The sequence below is a fragment of the Aythya marila genome, assembly GCF_965140915.1.
Source record: "Aythya marila genome assembly, chromosome: 9".
Classification (NCBI taxonomy): Eukaryota; Metazoa; Chordata; class Aves; order Anseriformes; family Anatidae; genus Aythya; species Aythya marila.
Window position 1 is genome coordinate 5,284,075 of NC_139050.1, and position 25,631 is coordinate 5,309,705.

The 25,631-nt window shown below is 44.6% G+C and overlaps 2 protein-coding genes across 2 annotated transcripts in view; one reads left to right on the forward strand and one right to left on the reverse strand.

Moving 5' to 3' along the window:
• Positions 1-1,386: 1,386 nt before the first annotated feature.
• Positions 1,387-24,086, reverse strand: MOGAT1 (monoacylglycerol O-acyltransferase 1). The gene is made up of 6 exons (XM_082767546.1): positions 23,900-24,086; positions 14,224-14,402; positions 13,586-13,787; positions 10,663-10,837; positions 6,894-7,093; positions 1,387-4,718 (listed from the first exon to the last, which is right to left on the reverse strand). The coding sequence occupies exons 1-6, from the start codon at positions 23,991-23,993 to the stop codon at positions 4,564-4,566; spliced, it is 1,005 nt and encodes a 334-aa protein (XP_082623672.1). The 5' UTR covers positions 23,994-24,086; the 3' UTR covers positions 1,387-4,563.
• A 341-nt stretch (positions 24,087-24,427) lies between these two features.
• Positions 24,428-25,631, forward strand: part of FARSB (phenylalanyl-tRNA synthetase subunit beta) — a 35,890-nt gene continuing 34,686 nt past the window's right edge. The window contains exons 1-2 of the mRNA XM_082767660.1: positions 24,428-24,495; positions 24,884-24,939. Coding sequence (XP_082623786.1) covers positions 24,438-24,495; positions 24,884-24,939 — 114 coding nt within the window. The 5' untranslated portion in view covers positions 24,428-24,437. The remainder of the gene's footprint in view (positions 24,496-24,883; positions 24,940-25,631) is intronic.

Below are 25,631 nucleotides of genomic sequence, written 5' to 3' on the forward strand. Positions count from 1 at the left end.
GAAACATACCTTTACAATATGGAGGGAAACCAAAAAGGATATGGATCTTCTTTTATTTACTTTTTTAGATTGATATCCAGCACATTCATATTTAAGTAAATTTCCTCCTTCTTCCTATCTTCTTTTTCTACAGCCATGTTCTGTCTGTAGAACTGAGAAAAGACAAGGGGCTGCTGGATCTGCACTGCAGGCAGCGCTCCAGCAACTCAGCTGACACAGTATTGATACAACTGTAAGAAATATCAGCTGAAAAGCTGTCTACATCCTTCAGCCACCAAATTCCCTTCAGAGTCAACTACTTCAATATGGAGGTAACGTTATTTACCCATTACAAGCAGCTGTGATCGGCATTTGCGTCTCTGAAGCACTTTAGAAAGCAAGAAAATTCAGTCACAGTCCATTCCTCATTTTTCTCTCTTTCTTGCTTTCTGGGTATAACTTGCTTCTTTTTAGTATTTCAACAAAACTAAAATGTGATGTTGATGCATTGATAAACCGTGACATACCTCCCAATTACACACAGGTGTAATGAGACTACTTCAAAGCAATCCAAGGCCACTGCTTTTTATTCTTTATTCCCTTTATGGTATACAGAGATGCAAAGTGGGATCCTTCCATAAAGGAAGTATTAAAGCAGTAACAAAACATCCTCAGCCTTTCTCAGGCTTAGGAATTTATACTTGCCAGTGGAGCTGTTAGTATAAGCATTGTTTTTGGTTTTTTGTTTGTTTGTTTTTAACATAAAAACTAAAAGGCATCAGTTTTAAGGTGGTTGTTTTTCTTCTTCTTGATAGAAAAATGCTGTTTTTGTTGTTGTTGTTTTTAATTTTATTTATTTATTTTACTTCAAGTGGCTATCTAGTTCCCCAATTTCTAGAGTTAAGTGGAGCCTCTACAGGGTTTGTTCTTTCTGGGGTTCTGATACTAAGAGCTTGACTCTTCAATACAAGTTTAACGTAAAATTCAAACTTACGCTTAAACTCAGTTGAATTCAACTCTAAAAGCTCTATCCCCAGTTCTTCAGGGGAGTCACCCACCCTCCTGTGCTCTAGCTTGCCTGTTGCATCTCCCTGGCACTATTTCTGGCTGTGGATAGCTGCAGCTCACAGCCTTTCCCCTGCCATGGATCCCTTCTTCCTCAAGCTCTTTTGGACCATCAGCAGGAACCTGGCTTCAGGTGACTGCTCAGAAGACTGCAGCAAGCAATCCATCCAGTTTCACTGACCACTTATTTAAGCACTGCCTTACAGCTCCTCTAATATGACCTCTTGAGTTCAGTCAGGCTCCCAGTGTCTGACAGATGAAGTGCAAATCCTGTATCGAATAGTAGTGACAAATATTTGAATTCCAGTCCACACAAGCATTCTTTGGTATAAACTTTTATTATCTTGCACCATCTTGCCACATCTGTCATTGATACAACTGACATTCATATTTTTCTGGTGTCATGAAGAGTTACAAAGAGTGTAAAATATGCTTTGTAGTTCAGGAAGTAAAAAATCTTAAGGACTGCTGCTTAAAGACTTTTTGTGAATCAAATTTGGTAGAGATGTTCACTCACAAGGCAACAGGCAGGCATTGCCAGCTTGAGCACATCAGAGAAACAGTATTTGAATGGTAAACATGCAAAGCATCTATCTTTTTAATAGATGACTAGCTTCCCTGGGATTACCCATCTCATTAAAAGGCACTACGAGTAACACACCACAGTGCAAGTCACAGTAAGCGTGGGCATCACAACAGATCTACAGTTTCCAGGTTGCTGTGAAGCAACCTGGTGTTCAAGCAGGGCTGTTTTACAAATCCAAATATTATTTGGATTTGTAAAATCCAAATTATTTTAGAAGACAGCATGCCTATTAGAGATTGATACTGTATTTTAAAATTGGCCTAAACATGTAGAAAATTTAATAAAAGGTAGTTTGTAAGGACCATCACAGGCAATATGCAGTAGTTATAGAGAAGAAAAAATACTCATATTGCTCAAAGACTTCTTTTTTCCTCCATCTTCCCGTGTTACAAAGCATAACAAATACTAGTAGTCACAGCAACACAATCCCTACTTGTTCTAACTATGCCAGTTATGAATGATATTCAGAGCCCACAAATAATTTTCTCATGGAATTCAGAAGTAAGCCTATTTGCAGGGTACCCTCTGGACCGGGTATTGCCCCCAAATCAGTATCTTTATATTCCTTAGAATTTTTAGCTAAATTGATTTTATTACAATCACTTCCCATCCTCACCCCAATGCTAATGCTTTCAAATTTACATCCTGAGCTCCTATATCATTAAGGTATTAGGAAAAGAGCAGGTTGAAAATGAGAGGAAATATCTCACTAGAGCAGATGATTTAGGACGGAAGCCTGACACAGACTCCAAATTCTTCTTTCATGACTGTATCAGCACTCCTCACCAGGACAGACAGCAAAAAACAAAACCAAAGGAAATTTCACATAGCTGGCTAAGCCAAAATGGGTCAGTGATTATTTAGGGCTCATCACTACAGCACTCAGGATGCTGGAGGCCTCTTCCCAGGTAGCAGACCTGCCACATTTGACTTCCCTAGACATACGCCCTTCCAAGAGCTGAAACAGCCCTGATCTTAAATTCATGTTAAACATTCACACTCATAGTGCTTCCTCTTCTCAAGCTCTGCTCGTAACTCCCCTGTTTAGCCAATATTCTTTATTTTGTCTGCACATACAGCTCTTCAGAGATCTTATCCCAGGGAGAGAGGAACAAGGCAGGAAGAAGTGATACGTCTACACCACAGTGATCATCAGGCACCAAAAGCATTGGGAAGGCAACAGCAAGAATTCCAGCTCTCATCCTGGCTCCCAGAGAGACATCCATAGTCCTGAAGAAAGTGGGAACAGGATTCACTGGCTGGTCACCTCTGAATGACTGCTATATACCAGAAGGTATATATCGGCCCTCCTAAGGAAATCAATCTGCTGCTGGAGGGTTTCTGGAACTCCAGCCCAACACACATCTGGTCTGTCTGGCAAGTATCTACACAGCTTTGGGGCTTTGGTTCATAAGGAATCCACTCCTCAGGAGTCAAAATATTTAGACCCTTTTCCTTGAAGACCTTCATTTTGCTATGATCTTTTCTTTACAAAGTTTTAACTTTTCCCAAAATTCCAACTGCGTTTCTCCTGAGGAGAATCAGATGTGTCCAATGTAGCTGTGCTTATGGTGCCAGCACCACCATTCCCAGAGCACACCTGTGCTGAGCAGACCCCACTGCAGATGCCCCATGCTGCCCAATGAGCAAAAACTGCTTAGAGCAAACCAAACACTTCAGTAAAACCAGGTCTGCAAAGTCCACACACAGATGAAAAGCATTTACAAATACAAGAATTTCATTTAAATATATATATTTATATTTATACTATAATTCTCTTTACAAATCATCTCAGAAACCTAGGCACTTTAATTGAAAAAGAGTTTGGCTAAGATATTTTTTCTTCTTCTCTTAGATGGATATCCACATTTCAGATAAACCTCTCACATCTAGGCAGCTGGTTTGCACACCAAACATCCTCTTAACCTGCCGCACCCTACAGCTGTCCTCCCACTGCTTTGGCAATTACGGCTGTCACTCCAAGGCACTGCTTTCCACGTATTTCCCCACATCTATCAGTGAGGAAGAAGATATAAATCAAGTACACTTTCCTTGGTGAAATTTCAGAACTAGACTGAACAAATTGGGCTCCCCTTCCTTGTGTGGAAGTGCTTGGCATATGACAACTTTTCATTTGTGTAAGAGGTGAAATTCATGATTCCCACACTAGCTTCGTTGGTGTACTTCTGTCCTGTGCCTGCCATCTTCTCTGAGACTAAAACTACTGAACAAAGCTGATTCATCTTACAAACTGGACAGCTGTTGAAAAAAGTCGCATTATTCAGTGCTTACCCCCACCCAGCACATATGTGCACAGAGTAACTCAACACTCTGTTCTTCCTGCAAACAGCGTTTGGTCTGCTCCATTGGTTGGACAAACTGCTTTTGCTGATATCCTGTTCAAGGCAGAAAACTCATTTATTCATGATTTCACATGCAAATGGCTCGTAATAGCCATCTACTGAAAATACACAACTTGGTTTGGAAGAGCAGCAGGGTTTTTTTTTTTTGACATTAAGAAGACAACTTGTGTTTGATACATGTTGGTTACAGTCCCAATGTCTAATGACAGACCTCTGTGGTATATACGCTTTTCCTGCTCTTGCTCTCATGCTGGTGCAATTTCCTCTGCTCAGGCTATGGTGAAGTACCATGGTAGTAAGAACATCAGTGTCGAGTCTCTCACTGGCATTTCTAGTACAGATGAACCTAAAAGGACAACTCAAAACAGCACTGGCTTCACGGCTTGCACCCTTAGGATGCTTTTTTTTGTTTTCATAAAATAAAGATCAATAAACTATTTAATAATCCCTTCCTAAAATTATTCCTTACACAAGGATAATTACAGATTGCAAAACACAGATTGCAAGAAAGAACTCTTTCAGCATACAGTAGTTTTTTCCATGAGATTTAGAATGACGGATTGTGGTTTACTACTCAAAGATAAGAGTTTTATGCTCAGGGATCCCATAATTTCCTTTGTGTTCTTCAAACAATTTTCGTAGTTCCTGTAGATATACCGCATGTAGCTGTTCAATCTCTTCAGTGGTGGGATTCAAGTTCCTTTTTACAGGGATGGGGCTTCCCACTGGAAGTCAAACACAACAGCAGAGTTAGCTTCGTTGACATCTCTTTCTGAGTAAAACTGCTCTCCCTTTGATGGCTCTGCCCAGCTCCCAGCAAGCTCTCTTGCTCTCAGGCCTCATCCTGCCTCTCACAAACCTAGACCCTGGGTCTGTTTTTTCCCTCTCTGTTGTTCAAATTCAGATAAAAGAGTGAAGCCTACAAGCTCGCAAACACGTGAACACTGAGGGAAATGGAGATATTCTCCAATTTATACAAAATGGGCATCACTGCACCTGCGCCAGAAATTTCATCTGCTACCTCAGCTTAGGGAGAGGAAGCACTTGAAACCCCCAAACCCTGTGAGGTGTCTCTGAACCGTAAGTTGCTCACAAATATTCTTCCAACCTGAACATTCCCCACACACGAGACACTGTGCGAAGCCTGCTATCACGCTTCTTCACCTGGAGTCAGGTCTGGAGGGAACATGAGGTAAGCCCACACAAGTCCAGAGGGCAGCCTCCTCCACAAAATGCTTTAGTTGAAAAAACTCCAATTTGCTGACAGAGACTTCCCACGATCTCACGTTGTTCACTCACTACAATTTTTGACAGCTGCTCTTCTTTCACTGAAGTAAATGGAGGCACTGAGAGCATAATAGACTTGACAAAGATTGCAGAGGAAGTAATCTTTAAATCTTCTTTTAACTTCCTTCTAGAAAAACAGAGAGTTAAAAGCACTCTCCAGGAGCTTTTTCAAAAGCACCTGAAAATCCCTTTCAACACATATCGCCACTTCAAATTGGGTGGTGTTGATTAACGGGAAGGAAAGTGCAGCCAGAGCCACTCTGCATACTCCTGCTGCAGGCTCAGCTGCCAAGAGCTCTCAGGGCCTACACGGGTGTGATCCCGGCCCTGGCTGGAGCAGGACTTTGATGGGGGGGGAATCACTGCACGTCAGACGCAGAAGATCTTGGAGCTTGACTGGAAACATCAAACCACGCCCCAAGCCTTTCCGCAGAAGTCTGTTCCGGGAGCAGAGAATTTCTTGTGGAATTAGAAATTACACAGATCTTCCTCGGATTCGGCTTTAAGCAAAATGCTCAAATCAATACTCTAGAGCTGATTCTGTTTCTGAAAAGCAGTAATAATTCACAGGAAAAGCAAAGTTACTTCACTTGTGAAGCCCTAAACATGCACACTTCAGGGACTTCAGGGACCTTGCTTTTACTGAATTGTCTTTCTTTGCTTTAGGGACAACAGCTTCTGAGCTAGTGTCTGCTCCAGGAGGAGGATACTCAGCTACCTGGCCACAAGAACACAGCTAACCGGCTTGGGTGGAGGTCAGTACAACTCTGCAACTTTCGGTAGGTGAGCTAACACTTTTAAGCCTGCTTTGAGCCATACCACAACTCCCCCCACGAATGCAGGGAGATGGTAATAAATAGTTTTCAAACATGAGGAAACAGAGACACCAAAGGTAAAGGATTTCACGAGATCGTACAAGTTCTGTTGCAAGAAAAATCTCTTCCAAACTGCCTGTCAACGTGGCATGCGTGTTCTTAATTAAACATAGATCTTTCCATAGCAAGGAAAAAAAAAAAAGGGGGGGGGGGAGGCGGAAGGAAACATCACAGGGAGCTGAAGGCCTCCGTCCCTGCCAGTCCCAGTGAGCATCAGCTCAGAACAACACCAGCTCCTTCCAGCAGCCTTGCCCTGGAGTGCAGCTGCAGTGGCTGTGCAATACCAGGAACATCCCACCGCTGCTTCACTGCAGGGCTAAGAAATGAAGATGCTGGGCATCTTACAAAATAACTGTGGCACCCAGAATCCACAGCACTGGCTGCAGAGCTGTGTCAGCCCTCTGGTATGGGCTGGACAACTCCTTTGGTTTCCTTGAGGACTGCTGCAGCTATAAGCCTGGGAATAACTATGAATGAACAATACTATTTGTTCTGGGACAGAAAGGGAAAAGGGAGAAAGGATTTCCTCCTTTGACATGGGGGAGGAGAGGAATTAAAAATAAAATAAAAAAAATTTATATATATATATGCAAAGGTTTATTTTAAACCTCACGTACTTGTTTTAGCTGCACAGTAGCCAGATATTTCTTAGATTTATAAATTTATACAGATATTAGGAGAACATCTATGCATTTTTAAATATTTGCAAAAGCATTAGAAAAGGCAAAAGGAACTTACCAACAGTGTGAATAGGTTGCCTGAAAGGTATTAAGCCAAAACTGTATTGAAATACTCCTCTAGCATGAAACAATGGTAAAGCAAAGCCCATTATCTTTTGCAGTTTCTCCTGTACGTTTCTGAGCCATGAACCTTTGGGGTTTGCAACTTGCTTGAATAGCTCATTTTCGCCAAAGGAAAACACTGGGACCAAATGAGCCCTGTAAAGCAACACAATGAACAGTGAGGATCCCACACCAGCCAGCATTTGCACTGTGGTTCACATCAGCAGTGTGGAAACTTTCCCAATAACCAGCACAGAAATCTTCAGCAGCTCTAGTACGTATCAGTAGCAGGTATTCAGTTCTTTTGATAGGGAGCTGCTTTTTGGCTGTGTAGGGTTTTTGGGTTTGTTTCAAAAAAATAAATAAATGTCATTCACAACAAGTAGCATTGAGTATTTGGACAGTATTTAGCTGTTTGCTACCCATTACAACCTTTTATGATCATTCATAATAATAAAAAATGAATAATTGTATGCATCATAATTATGATCAAATCCACCACTATTTCAGCAAGTCCACCCTTGTTCCACTGTATTCTCTCCTTTGGCAAGGAAAGAAGCCTTATTGCTAACCTTATAATGCTCCCAGCTGGGTGGTGTCAGAAACAGATCTTAGCCTTCCTCTGCCTTTTGACTAGAATAATGCAGGCACTTGATTTCAGCACAAAAAGCATGATAAAAAACAGACATCCATACAAACACAAGTACAATGCCAAACTCCCCCACTGTCCAACTCCCAGTGAAATCCTACTTCCTCCAGACTTCTTCGAAAACTAGCCTTGATCTATTTTTATCAGAGGTCAAATCATACTCACAGAAATTATATTAACTCATTCTGGCTCCTTCACAGCCTAATGAATTTTCATTCCGTTCATGAACTGGCTGGGAGGAAGGGCACTGACTAGCTCCTGGACAAACAAACAACTTAGGCAGATGGAATCAGTGCAGTCACCTCCAACAGGCAAAAGCATCACTATATTTAAAGCCTCAACTGCAGTATGTTTTAGATAAATTCTGAGCTTGATCAAACAGTATTCTACACAGTTTAAGCTTAAAAACAAAAATAAAGCAACAACAACAACAGAAAACCCTACCAGAGCAATCCCAAGCAGTCTCTGAAGGATACTGAGAGGTTTTATTTGCTTTACTGAAGCCTTAGTTTCATTCATTCCATTCAGCTTACACTATCTTTCAGAAAACACTGTAAAATAGTAGCATTGCCATAATATTGTTGAGATGAGTGATCACAAAGCTCTGAATGACTGAGGAGGATACGTTTAGGACAGAGCTGTCTGGAAAGTACTGTGGACAACCAAAACTCTCCTGTATGGACAAAACAACTGCTTCTATAGTTTCTCAAGCGTGAAGATCCCCAAATACTGTCATTCCCACTCACTACCCTGAATGGTGTCTGCTCAGGGGGTGGTTTCTCATACAACATGTCACCCAGCCACCTGTAAAGAAAATATTGGAAAGCCTGGTACATAATGTGCTGTGTAAATACTCCATTTTTTTACTACTACGTTAAGACAAACAGGAAAATCTGGTGATGCAATAGCACCCCAAGACTGTGAGATTTCTTCTAATCTGGATGGTAAAGACTTTTGCAAGACACTATGTAGGAGGTTGTGACAGAGAAATAAGTAACTTCTGATTGTGAAACTAAGGATAAGTTAGCTGATTCATCACTTCTTTCATATCTTTAGAATTTCTTCACTTCATATCAGATATCTGTATTACCTTGGACCAAAATGTCTTCCAGAAGTGCAGAGGACTTCAGCTTTCATACTTAAGAGCAAATTTGATGAGCTCCCAGATGAGGAATGAGAACTTTTCTGTACTGGCAGTGTAAAAGCCAGGGCCAGGGAGCACAGGACTCCTGGTCTATGCACTACCCTTTCCTCTCCTGGTATTTGATGCTGTGGATCACAAGCACCAGAAAGATACGTAGATACTTACAGCATGTGTTCTTTTCACCCTCCTCACGCTGCAGACCTCCCTTGCCCTTTCATTTCCACAAGTTGGAAGTTCATTTCAGATTTTGTTAGTTGTTAGAAACAAATGATAAAAGCAGAAGCATCTACTGGATGCCTTTGGCACAGGATCTCAGGCCTGCCTACAGTGCTGCAGGAGCTGTAGCTGCTGGAGTCTCATCATGTCCTATCATCATACAGTCCAAAACCAGAACAGAGATACAGAAATGAAGTCAGGTGTCCTACAGTTCACACAGAGGCTGTTTGTCTAGAAGGTGCTCAGACCCAGAATAACTCGTAGTCTAGTGGTTAGGATGATCATGTGTGAGGTGTAGGTAAGTCAGTCAGGTAGGGCATTATTTCCAGACATTAGGCCTTTCTTTAAGAGGAGAACCATGACTTGAAGTACTGAACTTAACACAGAACAAAGTGTTCATTATTGTGTTTTGTAAGTGCCCTGAGAGTGTTGTCATGTGTTGGGGATGCTCTTGAAATCAAGGCCTCGAATGGCACAGGAGTACCTAGTTTCTCAATCCAAATCAGTTTAGATGAGAGATAAATACCAGCCTTTGTGAACTGACAGATCAGACATGCTCGAAAAAAAAAAAAAAAAGAAAAAAAAAAAAAAAAAAAAAAAAGGACTTAAATAATCCTCCAAACATTATGGTAATAAATAAAAACTTCTCATGAATTTAGTAGCAATTGAACAGAGATTAGTACCTTTGTGCATCTTTGATCAAAGTCCCAATTTAAATACACGAGTGATGTTTCTGGGTACAAATTCCACTAAAATGTTACTTTACCAGGGTACAGCTCTTTTCTGAAAATCCTAGTGACATATATAGAAAAAACCTTCTTGGAATATTCTGACACATGACAGTTTCTAGAAGAAATTTACCTTAGCATCCTTTGTGAAAGCAGAGCTCTTCTCAGAGCCCACCTTTTTTCTTCTAATTAGTAATTTAAAAAATGTTACAGATCTGTCTAGGATTAATATTGTTTTCTTATCGTTTTGCATGTCGATGTATAATCCTGGGAGCTTAACAGACAGCTTAGCGGGAATAAGTCATTGGTTCGAATACTTCCAGTAGTTCAGCATAAACAACAGCTCACGCTGTATAAAGCATTCAAAAGATATTAATGCTCTCTCTGCTTAGTTACATACTGATAGATGTTGGATAGTAAGAAGTAAGCTAGTTTTTCTTGAGATTCATTACAAATTTCCCCAAAACATACTTTTGTAAACAACAATCTTCAAAATCAAAAAAAAGTCTTCAGAATAAAGGTGAAAAGAAATCTTCCTGGAATACATTTTACGGCGATTTAATAAAACAGGGTCTAGCTTTCTAAATTTTTTTGGCTTAGAGTGGTAAGAAAATTCTGTCTTATTATAACTCCAATTTACATAAGAGAAAACAACATCTGCATCGGTCAGCAATAAAAGCCAAGGTTTACTAATATTGTTTCACAATTCTCACTTTTTGCTACTGCAATATAGAACAACTAAAACAGATCACCAAGATATGCTAATAACTCCACCTACTGCTCATAAATTATGAAAGACAAAAAGGATTTTTCGACACCCAGATTGGATCGAGGTGTACAGACTAGCTCTTACATCAGATATCTGCACGTTCATACACAAATAGCTCTTTCAAATTCTAATTCTGAGTGTACTACACATAATTTGTACTATATTTAAGACTCTGTATTCAAAGCGTGCTTACTGGGACAGGCCAGATGGGAAACCTACCCATGTTTCAAGGCCATTTTAATAAAGCCTTTCCTGTTGAGGACGTTCAAAGTCAAACTTCCAGGATGTGCATTCAGGGATTCCTCGGCTCCTCCGATGACAATGATGGACGCGTGGCCACCTCCTTCATTATTCAGCACGTACGAGACGCTCTCCTTGGAGGCTGAAACCATCCCTTTAGGAGCAAACATTCCAAGAGTCACTCACAGATGCTTCACTTACAAGTACAGTGGAATATATAAAATATTTTTAAATGATGTCTAAATGATATTTCTAAACAGTTACAGCACAACTGAGTTGAAAGATTTGGGTTCAACACCCTCACTATGCGACAGATTAGGTCTTAGTTAAGTCCTTTAATTTCACACCAATGAGCTAAAATGTTGCTCGCCTACCACAGAAGTTTGAGATCTTTAGGAAGAGCCAGCTTTGTCTCGGCTGGCTGGCTGCTCAACTCTGCCTCTGCTTCTATGTCTGAGAACAGCACAGCTCAACCGCAGCAGGTTGTGCTGAAGCAGAGGCAAAAGCCATAAAGCACAGAGGGTTTAAGGGAATGACTAAAGGACTTGTTAACTCAAATGAGGACCTACAGTGCCAAGCTGTACCCTTCTTCTCAAAGCTACAAGCAGCAGCTCCGCCTCAGGCCATGGACACAGCAGTGTCCGAAGAGGCAGGAAAGGCCCCGCTGCACAATTCCCAGTGGCTGCATCAGCTTATTCTCTAGTAACCAGGACCTGTCACTCACATTTATTTAGGCTAATCTCTTTAGGCTAGAATAGCTTCCTGGTGCTCCTGCCAATGCTACTACTTCTAATCAGAGGCACACTGATGTAGGAGTCTGTAGCATCGACTCAGACCTTGCTCTGAGCTTGCTATTCTGAGAAGCATCCTTCCTAACAGGAACAGCCGACCCCTCCAGAGCAACTTCGTGCCTAAGTCCTATTTAAAAGGCTCACACTGGTACCACTCACCCAGAAGCCATGTTTAGTTATATTGTGCTGAATTAATATATTCTAAATGACAATCTAGAAATCAAATCTAGGTTGTTGTGGTTTTTTGTTTGTTTTTCATTTTGTGTGTTTTTTGGTTGGTTGCTTGTTGTTGTTGTAGTGTTTTGGGTTTGTTTTTGTGTTGTTGTTTTTACAGGGCTGGTATCCAACTGTGCCCTTCCGGATGCTGAGGGAAGGATTCACCTCCTTTTTTCCTATTGCAGACATTACAAAATGGATTATGAACATGTCACAACAAAGACAATGACTGTGATCTAGTTTTGAGAGCTGGCCACCAAGAGAAGTAGCTGGATCTCGGGGCAAGTTCAGAGAACTCAGTAAAAAGCTATTTCCATTTGCCATATACTCCTTGACAGTCACTGCTGCTTTGAAGAAGGCAGCTGACCCAGGACACGAATCCTGTGAGTGATGCTCGTTCACCACTCAGCATGCATTTTCCCTGGAAGAGAAAGCGAGAGGCACTGTCCTTCCCCAGGACCAACTCCTCTCCTTGCTGAAGTGGAGGCAGGGGACGGCTCCCCGCTCTCCCTTGCACAGCAGCTTGGGTAATGCTGTGACTGCTCTTCCCAAGGACAACCGGCAGACTTCAGACACAGGGAGCAAAAGATCCCCTTTGGTATAATACAGGTTATGAGTCAAATTATAAAACACTGGTTTATCAGCTGCACGCTGGTGAAAAACATGCTCAGATGCTGACTATTCTTTAGCATGATTTTTACTGCAGTTATTTCTTGCCTAGCACATAAATGCTTTTTTCTACAGGTCAAGATGGCAAAAAGAGGTAAACTGACCTCCAGGCTAGGCAATGTTCAAATTTGTCATCTTGCAACATTACTAATCCCTTAACCTTGCAAGCCTCAGAAAAACTCTGACAACAACATCTGCACTGAAAGGCGCTTCTGGTATGCTGAAGTGCACGTGGATTTGCAATTCCGGTATCAATCCGGGCACCCTTGGCATGCTTCCACGCAGGGAGCAGATAAATAGTTTGTCTGAAATCACACTGTCCATGTTGCAGGGAGGACTGAAAGCTAGATCTGTCTCCCAAACCTACTCTTGTCCTGCAGACCGTACTTACTCAAATGCTGTAGTTTAATGAATTTAAGTAAAATAACTCCTGTATTAAACCACTGTAGAGGAACACTAGTTCTGATTCGCTTATATTTTTCTATTCCCCAAACTCTATTACTTATTATTTGTATCTTTTATTACTGCAGTACCAATGACAAACATGACCCTTTTATATACAACAGGTGCTGGAGGCTCCGTTCCCCTTCGCTGTGGGGCCAGGGAAAGTCAGCAGATGAAATCAGTTCAGCCACAGGCTCCTTAGCTCCTGTTCCTGCTCCCCTTGCTCCCCTTCTTGCCACATCTAGAAGTATTAGGCAAAATTTTGCGGTAATACTCTAATGACCAGCAATTACTTGACCTTATCTGTTTAACTCAGATGGTGTTGTAAAGGGTAGAAATACGGTGTTTGACCATAACATTTCAGATTTAATAACCATCATTAACACCCAACAAAATCAATCTATTAATAGACCTTATTCTCTGAGCAGTCTTGCAAGAAGAACAACTACTGTGAGCTGTTCCTGCTGTAAAGCTCTTCCTTGCACCGGACCCACCTGCATTGCATATGCCACATACGATGCAACAGAGCAACTCAGACTTCCAGTAGGATCCATTTTAAATATTGATACATGATACAGTTTAGCAAAATTAGTAAAACCTTTCAAAATTACTTTGCAACAACAGTTCATTGCATAACAGTTAGTGCCAGCACTCCAAATTCAGCACTGATCATTTGAAGTGAAATAACTTCTAGGTACAGCTTGTGGGTACAGCAGAAGACCTTACATTTGAAGCAGAAGCTACAATGTGGAGAACAGCTGAGACACTCTGATTTTACCTACCAGCACTCATTATGTATTCTCTGAAGAAGGGGCAGCCGAACCAGATGGGCATAATATGCAGATACGGAGTAAGCCCAGGAAATAAATTTTTGAAACTTGGGCCCGTGCAAAAGTTTCCAAAGGCTCCAGCTACCAGGACCCCATGAGGGTGAAAGCCAAGTAAGTAGTTGTGATTGGGATTCAAATCTGAAGTTTTTATAAGCTGAAAAAGAGAGATGGTGGAGGATGTTTTAATATTCATTTCACAGGGGTTCTCAAAAACAACACGTGGAAATTGCAGGTCGACAGGATACAGAACCAACGACAATTCATTTCTTTCTTCCAAGCACTTTACTGGTCTGTTTTAGAGCTGAATGAAGTTTAAATAGATAAATCTCCAAAAATTATCTCTGAAGCATTTACTGTGCTGAGGCACTGTCTTGTGTCCCAACAGTCCAAGCAGAAATCCAGCCCCCGTTCCCCCTCCCCTGCCCATTTCTGATGCTAAATCTCAGGTTTCCCATGTTTTAAAAAGATTTTAAATGGTGTAACCATTATAATCACACCACAGATGAGTCCTAGACATTAGTCCTTGTTCACGGCTATTCAAACTGTCTCTGTTCAAATGTTTACAGTTCAGTGAGAAACCTTTTACTCACTTGAATGGGGAAGTATTCCCTGAAGTACTTCCAGACAGTCCAGCTCCTGACCCACTGGGACCGTCTGCCCCCAGCGCACGGCGTTTCCCAGTCGAGGTAGAGCCACACGAGGTACAGAACAGCAAGGAACCAGAAGTTGCCCAAAATCAAGATCACAAAGAATCCACAGCAAAACTGTGCTGCAAAAGGAAAGAGGTAAAAAAAAAAAAAAAAAAAAAAAAAAAAAGATATCACAACTAGCAGTAATCACGACTGTCTTTTTTAAGATCTTGAATTCCCAGCCCTCACATTGTTACCAGGGATGCTACTGAAAACGTATACAAATTGAAGTTGGCTTGTTCCACCTCGTGTGAATGTTGTTTCACTGAGGCAATTACCTCCAAGGATGCATCACCTCAGCCTGTACTTCTTACTCTGCACAACTGGGGGAATCAGCCTAAGATGATGCTTGATTTTTTAATAGAACAAAAGCACGAGCTGAGAACCAGCACAGCTGTCTTCTCCCCGTGGTGAGGGTGAACACTGACATTTGGGAGGTAACATCTGGATTACCTAGGACAGACTAAAAGGAGGCAGCAAGAGCTAACAAAGACATGATGCTCCCATGAAGAAGAAGATGGGAGGAGGGGTTTGAAAGGAGAAGGCTGCAACAAGATCTCTTTTCTAATAGGAATGCTGCTGGGCAATCACTTTCCCTTTCTGCTTCATAGTTTCTCTACCTATCTAGTAGGGCTGGTACTTCTACTCCCTGCAGAAAGTGCTCTGCGACTGACGAAGATGTGCTAGACAAGACCAAAACATCACGAGGTTTCATTTCAGTCTGGACACGTCACTGCAATCAGAAACTCACCATTTCTGTGGGAGCACAGTACCAGTTTTAAGCCCTGCTACTTTCAGACACAGGTTAATGAGGACTGTAGCATCCTCCCACAACACCCACATGCAGGCAGTGCATTATGCACAGTTCAAAAAGACAGGAAAAAATTATTACACGGAACGCGTTACTTTGGGGCTCAAACCTGAAATTCAGGGAGACTCCCTATGGAGACATTAACTTTTGTAGGATTTGCAGAATTTTGCACTCTTGCAGCAAATTAGGCAGCTATAAGCAGTGAGGTAAAGCCAGTGCCTAGGTGCACGCTGCTCCCTGCCCTGCAGCACACCCAACCAGCCTGCTTCCTCTGGCTTCTTGTGAGCAGAACGCATCAGGTCATGGATCAGAGTACAGCTGCAGAGGTACTCTGATTCCAGGGAGCCTGGGCTTTGGCATCCTATATTTATAGGACAGCAAGCAAAACAGGACCCAGTCCTCACTGGCAGAGCCGCAGAACAGAGGCATTATTCTGTGGCATTTTACACGGCAGATTTTTAAGAACTGCTTTGTATGTCCCACGTTTGACTGGCTTTCATGAGGGCAATATCCTGGTATGTCCTAAAAGGTGAAACACGTTGGGCCAGGCACCTCAGTGAGGAGAGAGGGGTGAAACCTTGGAAGAATTACATCAGGCAATAATTTGACTAACACAGTGTTAACCTTGGCAGAAACAAAAACTTTGAAACAGGCAGATGAACCAACACTAAAAACCAGTTGTCCTAGTTCAGATCAGCTTCATTAAAGACTTTCTCTAGCAGCATTTTTGGGAGCTGAAAACTCTCAGCAGATTCCCTCAAGCAGGTTTTGAGCTGCTGGAATCAGAGCCTAACTATGCGCACTCCTCTATTTCTTCCAACGTGTGTACTTATGTTTTTCTGAACTTCTCCCAGCCTATCCCTGCTCCTAGCCCGGCTGTGCCTGCAGCACAGACCAGGAGATATCGTTGTGAGGTAGCTGAGCAGCAGACAAAGCAGGAAAAGCTGCCCGTTAGACTGTGTAGGAAAGGAATGAATGAAAATGCCCATTTCTGGCAGGAATCAGCAGAATACGGAATTGCATTTGCTCAAAGGAAAGAAGGGAACAACCCTAAGTCAAAACAGGATCGAACACCACTGTCTGAAGGACACTCTGTGCTTCGGTACGGTCAGTACAGAAGCCCACTGCCTCCTGCTTAAACAGGCAAACCTGGTCTCACACAAAGAAACACCTCAGCAAAAGCTCTAGAAGAATACCACGGCTCACTGAGACCCACAGACCTTCAAAGTCAATGTGGAAAACTCCCCCAGACTGCAAGTGAGCTCTGGGGAACACCTGTAACAGAGGACAAGCGACGTGGGTGAAGGAGGACACTCACCTCTGCTCCCGAGGGAGGACTCCCTGGGTACCCCACGCGGGCAACACTTCAAAATAGGGAACAGGAGCATTTGGAGGAAAAGTCATTATCTGTTCTTTAAAAAAATGAATCCTGAAACTACAGAAATTCGCAGCAATGATAATCTGGACAAGATGACAAGGTTCATGCACTAAGCTGGAATAAGCACGAGAAGTTTTGTAATTGCCATAAGTCAATGAGCTTTTAGTTCTCACGAGCTGGTGAGCATTTGTATTTCTGAGCCTTCCTTTCAGAAGACTTTTGGCTCCGTGCAGAATCCCATGGCTTTTAAGTATCTGTTACCTAGCCAAACAGCTGAAAGGGGCTTTGGATCAAAGCATCCTTGCTGAGAGAGCTAATTAAATCAGCAGCGAGAAGTGCAAGATAGCACTGTTCAGTGCTGTGCAGGCAAACACATGTGGAGATCAGCACGCTTGCTGCTTTGCTTTAGCAAGGACAGAGCCAACGTTACGGGGTGCACCAAAGGGGCAGGAGTGCAGTGTGCTCCCTGCACCTCCTGGGAGAAGCTCGGCGTGCTGTAGGACAAAACCCAATTATTACTGCGCTCACACTGAGACATGCAAAGCAAATTCCTTGCACCGCACCTCCTCATCATCTCAGTGCATTTACTCATAGCAAGGTGAGCTGAGCACCGGTGACTCAAAACCAACGTGCCTATAAACACAAAACCAGTGTCCTCTCCTTCAGAGAAGGCATTGAGCAGATAAATGGCGGCCACTTTACCTTACATATATTTTATAAACAAACTCTAGGCAGAAGGTAAATGACTTGGAATTTGTCACTTCTTTGTATCCTCCTGAGATGCACTTCCAGTGTAATTTTTTCTCTTGAACCTGGATTAATACCAGTAGTGTTAGGTGGCAGCACCAGCAGCTGTCCTGCCCAAGGATGCTCGAACACCTGGGCACCAAGCCTAAGCTCACCCACGGGCAGAAAGCCTCCCATTGCCCTCAGAGCAGTCACAGACCACGTCCAGCCGGTGCAGGCGGATCCTCAGTGGCCAGGGTGCTGGTCTCCATCCAACCCACACTACAGGCTCCCCAGAGCAGCGGAGTAACAAGCGACTTCAGTCCATTTGCTTCCCAAAGCAAGCCGCTCACACCTCTGGATTGCTCGACAGCTCAGGTCTGAACCACGCTGCAGGTCCTGCTGGAACAACGGCACACGGGTGCCCTTAGCAAAGCTTTTTGGAACCACATTGTGCTGCCACGGCTTAAATCGGTTGGAGGCTTTCAGAGCTGACTGATTTGAAGCTCATCCCACAAAGGGTGAGATAAGCAGGACATCTTTATGCCACTGGCATTCCCGTCAATACACATGCAGAGATGGGATTTGTAATATTGCTGCTCCTTTGGGCTTGGAGTGCACGTGCACACAAATACATAAAGCATGCCAGGGGAAAAAAGCAAGCTGAAAATCTTGTGTCTTGCTTCTCCGGCCACAGGGGAAAAATGAAAGATGGCATATTCCTTAACAAGCACAGGGACGTACCTAGGGCAGAGCAGAGCTTTCCTCAGCCTTATTCTTCGCAGCAGCAATGCTTATGAGCTGGCTGCTTGAGGAACAGAACATTGGGGGGAAAGCAGAGAGCTGCACAGTGATGATTTAGTCCCTAATGAGCATTTTTTCCTCTCTATTATCTTGCAAGGTAACAGTGGTAAGTTGATTTTGGCATTACAAACTAGTTCTGCCTGCTAGTGGCTTCTTTCATTAGAGAAAACAAAACCAAAAAATGAACAAACAAAAAACCCACCAACCTTAGCTTCTGGAAATACTTTCTGAGCTATGTACAGATGGTAAAGCAAGGGGTAGAAACTCAAATGAAGTAATGCATACAGCAAATGAACTCCAACAGTCACACCCAAGGAAGACTTAACAGGAGGCAATCTGCAAAGACAACAGAGTAGTGCTCTGCAGCTTTTACCCTCAAAGTCCCTAAAATATGGAGTATGTAACGCTAATACCACCCTGTTTAGATGCTACTAGTCTGCACAATTCCACCTACAAGCATGTTTCCACCAGAAGCACAGGAACTTGCTGCCTCTTTCTACCTGTGGCAGACTCCCAGATAAAAAAATATTACCGCAGCAAAAATAAGGGGGAACTTATTTAAACTAAAATTGTCGAAATCCACGTGAATTTGGTAGCCATCTGCAGGACTGAGGTGGTAAGGAGGTGAGCGTGTGTTGAATGTGTACCCGTCCCTTCTCAGGGTATCAGTCCCAGTCACGAAGATATTTCAGCATTCCTACCAAGTGAGCTGTGTTTCAACACTACTGCGATAACAAATACAAACCCTCGGATGCCAAGGTTTGGAGGCTGGTTTGAGGGCTTGTTTACTCGGGAATTTGGTTGCCGTTCCCAAGGAAGCAGACCTTGCAGCGATAAATACTGATAAGCAAGAGATACGGAGCATTAGGCACTACTGACTGTTAGATAGAGCGGCCTGGATATGGTAAATCCCTGAGTTACTGATTACCAAATCCTGAGACAGCAAGCCAAATAATGTGTTAGTCCACGTATTTCCTAGGTCTTTTACTCCTCCTCAGGCATTCAGTACTAGTTATGCTCACATACAGGATGCCAAGTAGGTGGTCCTCATGCCTGACGCAGCACAGCCGTTTTTCTGCACTTACATCCCCGCAGACACGGCTAAATTCCCTCCCTGAGAGGCAGGCAGCAGCGCTAGCGTTCCTAGAAATACCAGTCAGGCATCGGCAGGTACCCTGTTATGCCCTGTGATCACACACCAATCCCTGCCTGAGGGCCAGCAGTGCTCGTCAGGGAGAGATGAGCACAGAGAGGCGTGAAACCAAGCAGCAATATCAGCCAGCGTGCCAGGAAGGGCTCCGAGTGCTGCAAGTTTAAAAAAAAATAAAATAAAATAATGAGATAGTGGCTTTAGTTAGCCAGCTACAGCTGACCAATCAAACCAGCACCAGATAACAAAACATCAAGACATGTTTGGGGAAAAGGATTTATTTTTTTTTCCCCGCTTTAGCACATCCCACTGCACACCTGCTTTCTCACCACTGAAGTCACCTATCATTGCAGCAGCAATATCTCACTCTGTGGCAAGTGTTTCATCACCTCTGTTATTTTGGGGAAGCTGGACCCACAACTCAAAGTTGTCTCCAGCCAAATTCAGTGTTTCATCCTACCTGCTGCATGCACAGAAGTTTAATCACTAGAAAACAGGATGCACATTAATATACACCAGTGCCTTTAGCATATTATTTTGTGGCTTCATGCATACTAAAGTATAGCTTCTGTTCTGTATTGATTTTCTATTATTAAGTATTTTACAAATAAACACAGGGGTACACATGCAGCAGTCACTTCCTAGATCCCCAGTAAGGACAAGACCAGCCCCACCACTGCTGGACGGAGAAAACAAGCTGTGAAAGAGGTCCCATGCTTCCCGACCACCTCCTCACCTCAGAACAAAACCCCAGTCCCCTTGGCTGACAAGGTTAAAAACCCTCTCTCCCCCATCTCTGTAAAATAGCTTTATTCGGTCCAATTGCCATTTGATTTATGCAGATCACAGAGCGTGAACAACAAAAGGTACAGCACCTGCACAGCAGCACCGTAAGCGAATCTCACTGCATGAAAGGAGCACCTCGACCTACCTGCTGCTGCCCGGGCACTGAGCACCTCCCGAAACAAAGCGACCTCGCGCACAGCCTGGCAGCGCTCAGGCACACGGCTCGCCTGCACACCTCGTGTCCGTACCACGGGTAAAGGGCTGCTCGCTTACTCTGCAAGAGGAAGAAAACCTGCACAGGTTCCTAGCGGGAGGACATCAGGTGTTCTACTAACCCTAGTGAAAAGTGCTCAGTCAGGAACCTTAAGGAAAGGATTTCCAAGCTTAAAAACAAAGATCTCGCACTGAACGCCAGTGACACCTGTTGCATTCATGGCCCGTCACAGTTGCTTTTGGGAATGGGGTGGAAGACTGGAATGATGCAACCTCTGCTCTTGCCCCTGGTCGTCTCAGCAGCACTTGTGGGCTTGCAGGTCTCCTTTCTCCAGGTGACCTTCTGCCTGGGGTTTGGCTGCACAACAGCACAGGCAGACACCAGCGTGCAGCATCAGGCGCTGCAGGAGCTCGGCATGGCGCCAGACCTGCCCTGGGACTGTCAGTCCCTTGGCAAGCCGATGAACATCCAGTGACAGTAATTAGACAGAAAAATGCGTTTATCAAAGCCGCAGCTTGCAGCTTTTTTTTCCAAAATAGGTACTCTGAAATTGCAACACTTCGCATACTTGCTGTTTCAGCAGTGAAACCCTTATGACTTGAAATTATGCTCGAGTCTGAAGCTTTTTTGGATTTCTGCTTAACACAGCAAGAAACAGCAGTTTTAGTGTTCCTTGTTTTTCAATTTTGATAGCTTTAGTTTCCCAGACTCCAGGCTGGCAGTTTTCTTTTAAAAGCAACAAGCCCATTTGAGACACTTTTCTCTTTCATGGAACTTCACCTAAACTATTTTAGCCTGTTGCACTTCCACATGGCAGTTTCAGGCAGCACAGTGCAGGAAATTGTTAGACTAGCTGCTAGACATCACTTACAGTATTTTAGAGGTCATTTTTGCCTCTGGACTCATGCTCCTGGATAACCAACAGAAGACCCACTGCTACAATAAAAACTCGTCTTTTCTGCTTGAGGGGAAGTGTTGGCAGCTTACAGTAACAGCGCAGGAAAGCATGGGAACTTACACCCTGAATTTTAAGGAGGTTCCTTTTGTATCTAATGAAATGCTCCGTACATCTATGCGGCTTTCTGGAGGCAGAGGCAGGTTTGTTCTGCCTACGCTCTAAAGCAGAAGTACCGTGTTTGTAGCGCAGGCCAGTAAGCAGTGCGAAGGAGCAGAACTTAACCAGTTGCTCGCTGACTGACCAGCGCTTTCTCCAAGTGGTGATAAGCAACTGCAAGCTGAGGTTTGCCGTCTGAGGTAGCTATCGCGTGCGTGTACTTTGGCCAAACTGTGCAAAGCCTTTAGCCACACAAGCAGGAAGGCATTCTCAAACATCAGCTCCATGCCCTAAGAAAACCATGCAGCATTGCAACCAAGGTGCCAGGGAGAACAAGGTGCAAACGCCACCACAATGTACTTTTTACTTTAAATTTAGCTACTTTAAAGCCTCTCTTAGCCAGGAAGAGAAAAACAATGCTGGATTTCCAGAGTCTTCTATCCAAGTCACATCACGGATTCAAAGTTACAACAGACTCACATCCCCCTTACAGCTTAGTCTGCACAACAAACCACGTTTTCCCATGCCACCTAGCAGATTTAAAGGATGTCATTACCTGCTTCAGCTTCTGTCTTTCCAGGCACTAATTTTTAGAGTTCTCTTACTTCATCATTTATCCTACTAGGCTATTTTATTCAGCTGTGGCACCTCACCGCATCCTCAACGGACAACTTTATGGACTAAGCCAGTACCCTATTTAATCGTTGCTCTAAACAGAAACACTGTATGATACCTGTAACACAAATCACTGGTTATCATCTGGTGTTACCGACTGATTTTTATATAAGAATCACTGAATCTGCAGAAAAGTCTTGCTTGGTATAAACTAGATCCAGCTGCATTAGAAAAAATAATGATAACACCCACCCAAACACCACCAACCCCCCTTGACCTTCCCCATGAATTCACACAGTATTTCACTTGTGCCTAGGTATCGCCTGCACGATCTGAAGAGTCACTTTTGAATTCAAGAGCTTAAACAAACACTCTTTCCATGTCTGTTAGCTCAGCAGACACAAAAGGGTAAAGGACATCTACGCATAACTGCAATCCATGACATTAGGAACCAACATCTTTTTCAGTTCTTACAGTTACTGAAGCCAACTGACTGATTTTTCCTGGATCCACATGGAATTTTTTAACCAGACCATTCTGACTGACCTGTAACTGCAAGGATGCACACACAAAATGACAAAGTCACCCCAGAAAGCTCTAAAAATAAATGAAAGCAGATTATTATTAGCATTAATTTGTCCTCTGTGGGGGCATTTGCCAACAGATTTTTTCATGGTTGTGTGTACTCACTGTATTCAGCTTAAGCAGCTGTGAGACCCACTCCTTGCTGACTTTCCTTGACACTTATTCCTCCCAGGCAGCACCAGCTGCAGCAGACAGCTGCCTGCTCCCCCCGAATTGCAGCAAGGGGGGATTCTCTGCTGCCCACTCCAAGGAAGCACAGAGGGATGGGGCTTCCCATATTCCTCAAGGAGGTGGCAGCATTGTCACCACATATGCTAGGATAAAAATTGTTTCCTTCCACTGCCGCTCGTATCCACTGCATTATTTAGACTGGAATAATGAGATGCGTCGAGATTTAACTCAATAACAGAGAATAAAAACCATGGGCTATTTACAGGGCAGCCACAAACATAAACAGTTTATAGTCCAACCCCATATAATTTAGAGGTAACATAAACCAGCCAAACGCTCGGGATAAGCCTGTGAAGATGCTCCATATCCCCTGTGCTTCCCCCACATACATAAATGACCTGGGTACGGCCACATAACCCAACAGTCATCTGAAGCACATCAGAGCAGCACCTGAATGACAATGGATTTCCAAGCTGTGCAAGGCAGATACGCACACTCTTTTTCTCCTTGTAACCCTAAAGCACAGGTTTCTGTCAGGTGTTCCAGCGCTGGCAGCAGGGCACAGGCAGGCGGTCACCGCATCCCTTGGGTCAGGGCATCCCACACAGCCCTCCCTCCAACCTGTAGGGTCGGGGACCTGGTCCCAGGGGACCGAGGGCCAGCTTCCCTCCTCCAGCGGCTCATTTCAGCAAGTTCCCGACACCTACCTGTAGGCTTTGCTGTTACGATTAGATGTTTAGTGATAAGAGCCTGTTAAGATATTAGGAAAGTTCGCTACAGAAGAACAATCAGTGGAACGAGTTTACTAAGAAAAATTGTTAGGAAAGCTTTCTTAAAGTACGTTTTGCATTAGTTTACAGAAGCGGTCGCACTACTGGCTCTCAGTTCACTGCCAACCTTTATTCAAACTCACCACCCATTTAAACAAGAAGTTTATTGAACTACGGTACACGGAGTTATTAGACAGGATCAGCGTGAGCAGCGTTAGTGATGTAGCAGTCTTTATGGTGACGATCATTAAAAATTTCTCTCAGAAACCCAGTGGGCAGCCCGCGGAGGTGCTGTCACTAGCATTTCAGGAAGGTATTTCTAAAGGATTCCATGGGAAGAAGGAGACCCAGAGGAGGAAAAGCATCCAGAGCCCCCTGCCAGGAGAAGACCCCGAGCCCAGGAGCAGCCCCTCAGCAGCCCGATGCCCGGGGCTCGGGGAACAGAAGGAAACCCCCTCCTCTCCTCTCCTGTCCCCTTTCTCCTGGGGCATGGCGGGGGAGGCAGGCTGTTACCCAGCAGCAGGAACGAGAAGATCCACTGCAGCACCGCGACCGTCTGGATCCTCCGCTCCAGGGGGACGCTGACGGGGGCGAAGCGCAGCGCCATGCCGGGCGCCAGCACCGCGCCGCCACCTGCCCTCACGGCAACGGCCGGGGCGCGGCTCCGGCGGGCGGGGACCGGGACGGGGACGGGGACGGGAACGGGAACGGGGAGGCGGCTCCGGGCACGGCTGGGCTCAGGGCACGGCTCCGGGGACGGCTCCGGGCACAGCCCCACACCCGCAGCTCCCCCTCAGCCGAGCCCCGCTGCCACCCCGCGGTGCCCTCGCAGCCTCACACGGTGGCAGCGCCCAGCGTGGTGTTTATAACCCGCCACACACACACACACACACACAGAGACCTCCCCTCGCCCCCCCAGGCAGGCAGACGAGGCAATTAGCGAGCTCATCCCTTTATTCCCAACACCCCCGCCCCGTCCTTCCCGGCGCCCCGGCAGGCGGCAGCGCTGAGGCGAGCGGGCGCGCAGGCGCGGGGCGGGCCGGGTGCCGCCATGCCGACCGTCAGCGTGCGGCGCGAGCTGCTCTTCCAGGCGCTGGGCCGCAGCTACAGTGAGTGCGGGCACCGGGCACCGGGCGGGGGGCAGCGCGGGGCCGGCACCGACACCGAGCGGGGGAGCACGGCCCCGAGCGGGGGTCCCCGCGTGTGAGAGGCCGGGCCGGCACTCGGGGCTGGGCCCTGACACGCGGAGCCCCTCGCAGTGACTGCGGCAGTAACGCCTCAGGGAACGCGCTGAGTCCTAAGGAAACTGCTGCGCGGGCACTGGCAAACTGCTTCACGTGGTTTTCATCCCCCCCCTTTTCAAAATTATCTGAAATTATCAAAATAAACGCCACAAAATTTAGTTTTAGGGTTCCGAGCTCTGCTTGTAAACCAAAACCCACTTTTTTTTTTTTTTTTTTTTTTTTTTTCCTGCCCCCTCCCCCCCCCCCCCCCCAGCTGATGAAGAATTTGATGAGCTTTGCTTTGAGTTTGGCCTGGAGCTCGACGACGTGGTAAGTCCTGGTTTTGTTACCTGATGGAGCAGAATGACAGCAGGTATACACGGTAAGAGCCTGCGCTGCACATTGCCACCGGCTTCCCCGGTATAGTGCTGGACAAGGCCCTCACCGTGCGCCAGAGAAAACATCGAGTCAAGGTCTGGAGGGAACCGTGCCCGTGGGGCTGTGCTGAAAAAGTGATGCAGACAGGACTTCAGTGTCCCCTTTATCCTGTGCGATCCCTCAGCAGTACTGCAGCGAGCTTTTCCACCTGAAACTTTCTCATATATCTGTGTAGCACAGTCCAGAGTATGTAACGCAGACCTTTAGGGTCTTGTATAAAATACTACTGTAACAGAGCGTATTGACACAAGTGGTTTGAATCTGAAAAGGAGACCCCAAAATTGCTGTTTTAGGGGGCAGGAGGCCCCCATGTGGCATAGTGCTACAGTTTGTAAAGGTTGGCAATCTCTGTTGACAAATAATTCGTTTAATTCAGCAGCATAAATAAGGCCACAAGGAAAATATGGCAAATATTAAACATATTTGCAAGGTCTTATTGGCTGTGTTTTGTATGCATTTTTGTGTGCAATACCACAAGAATGTTTCCCCTGGACATTCTGTTTCCTGAGTTGTAACTCACTCACATTTCAAGTTTTGAACTAGATTCTGTACTTGTGAAAGTTTGCTGACCCTCTTGCTTGTAT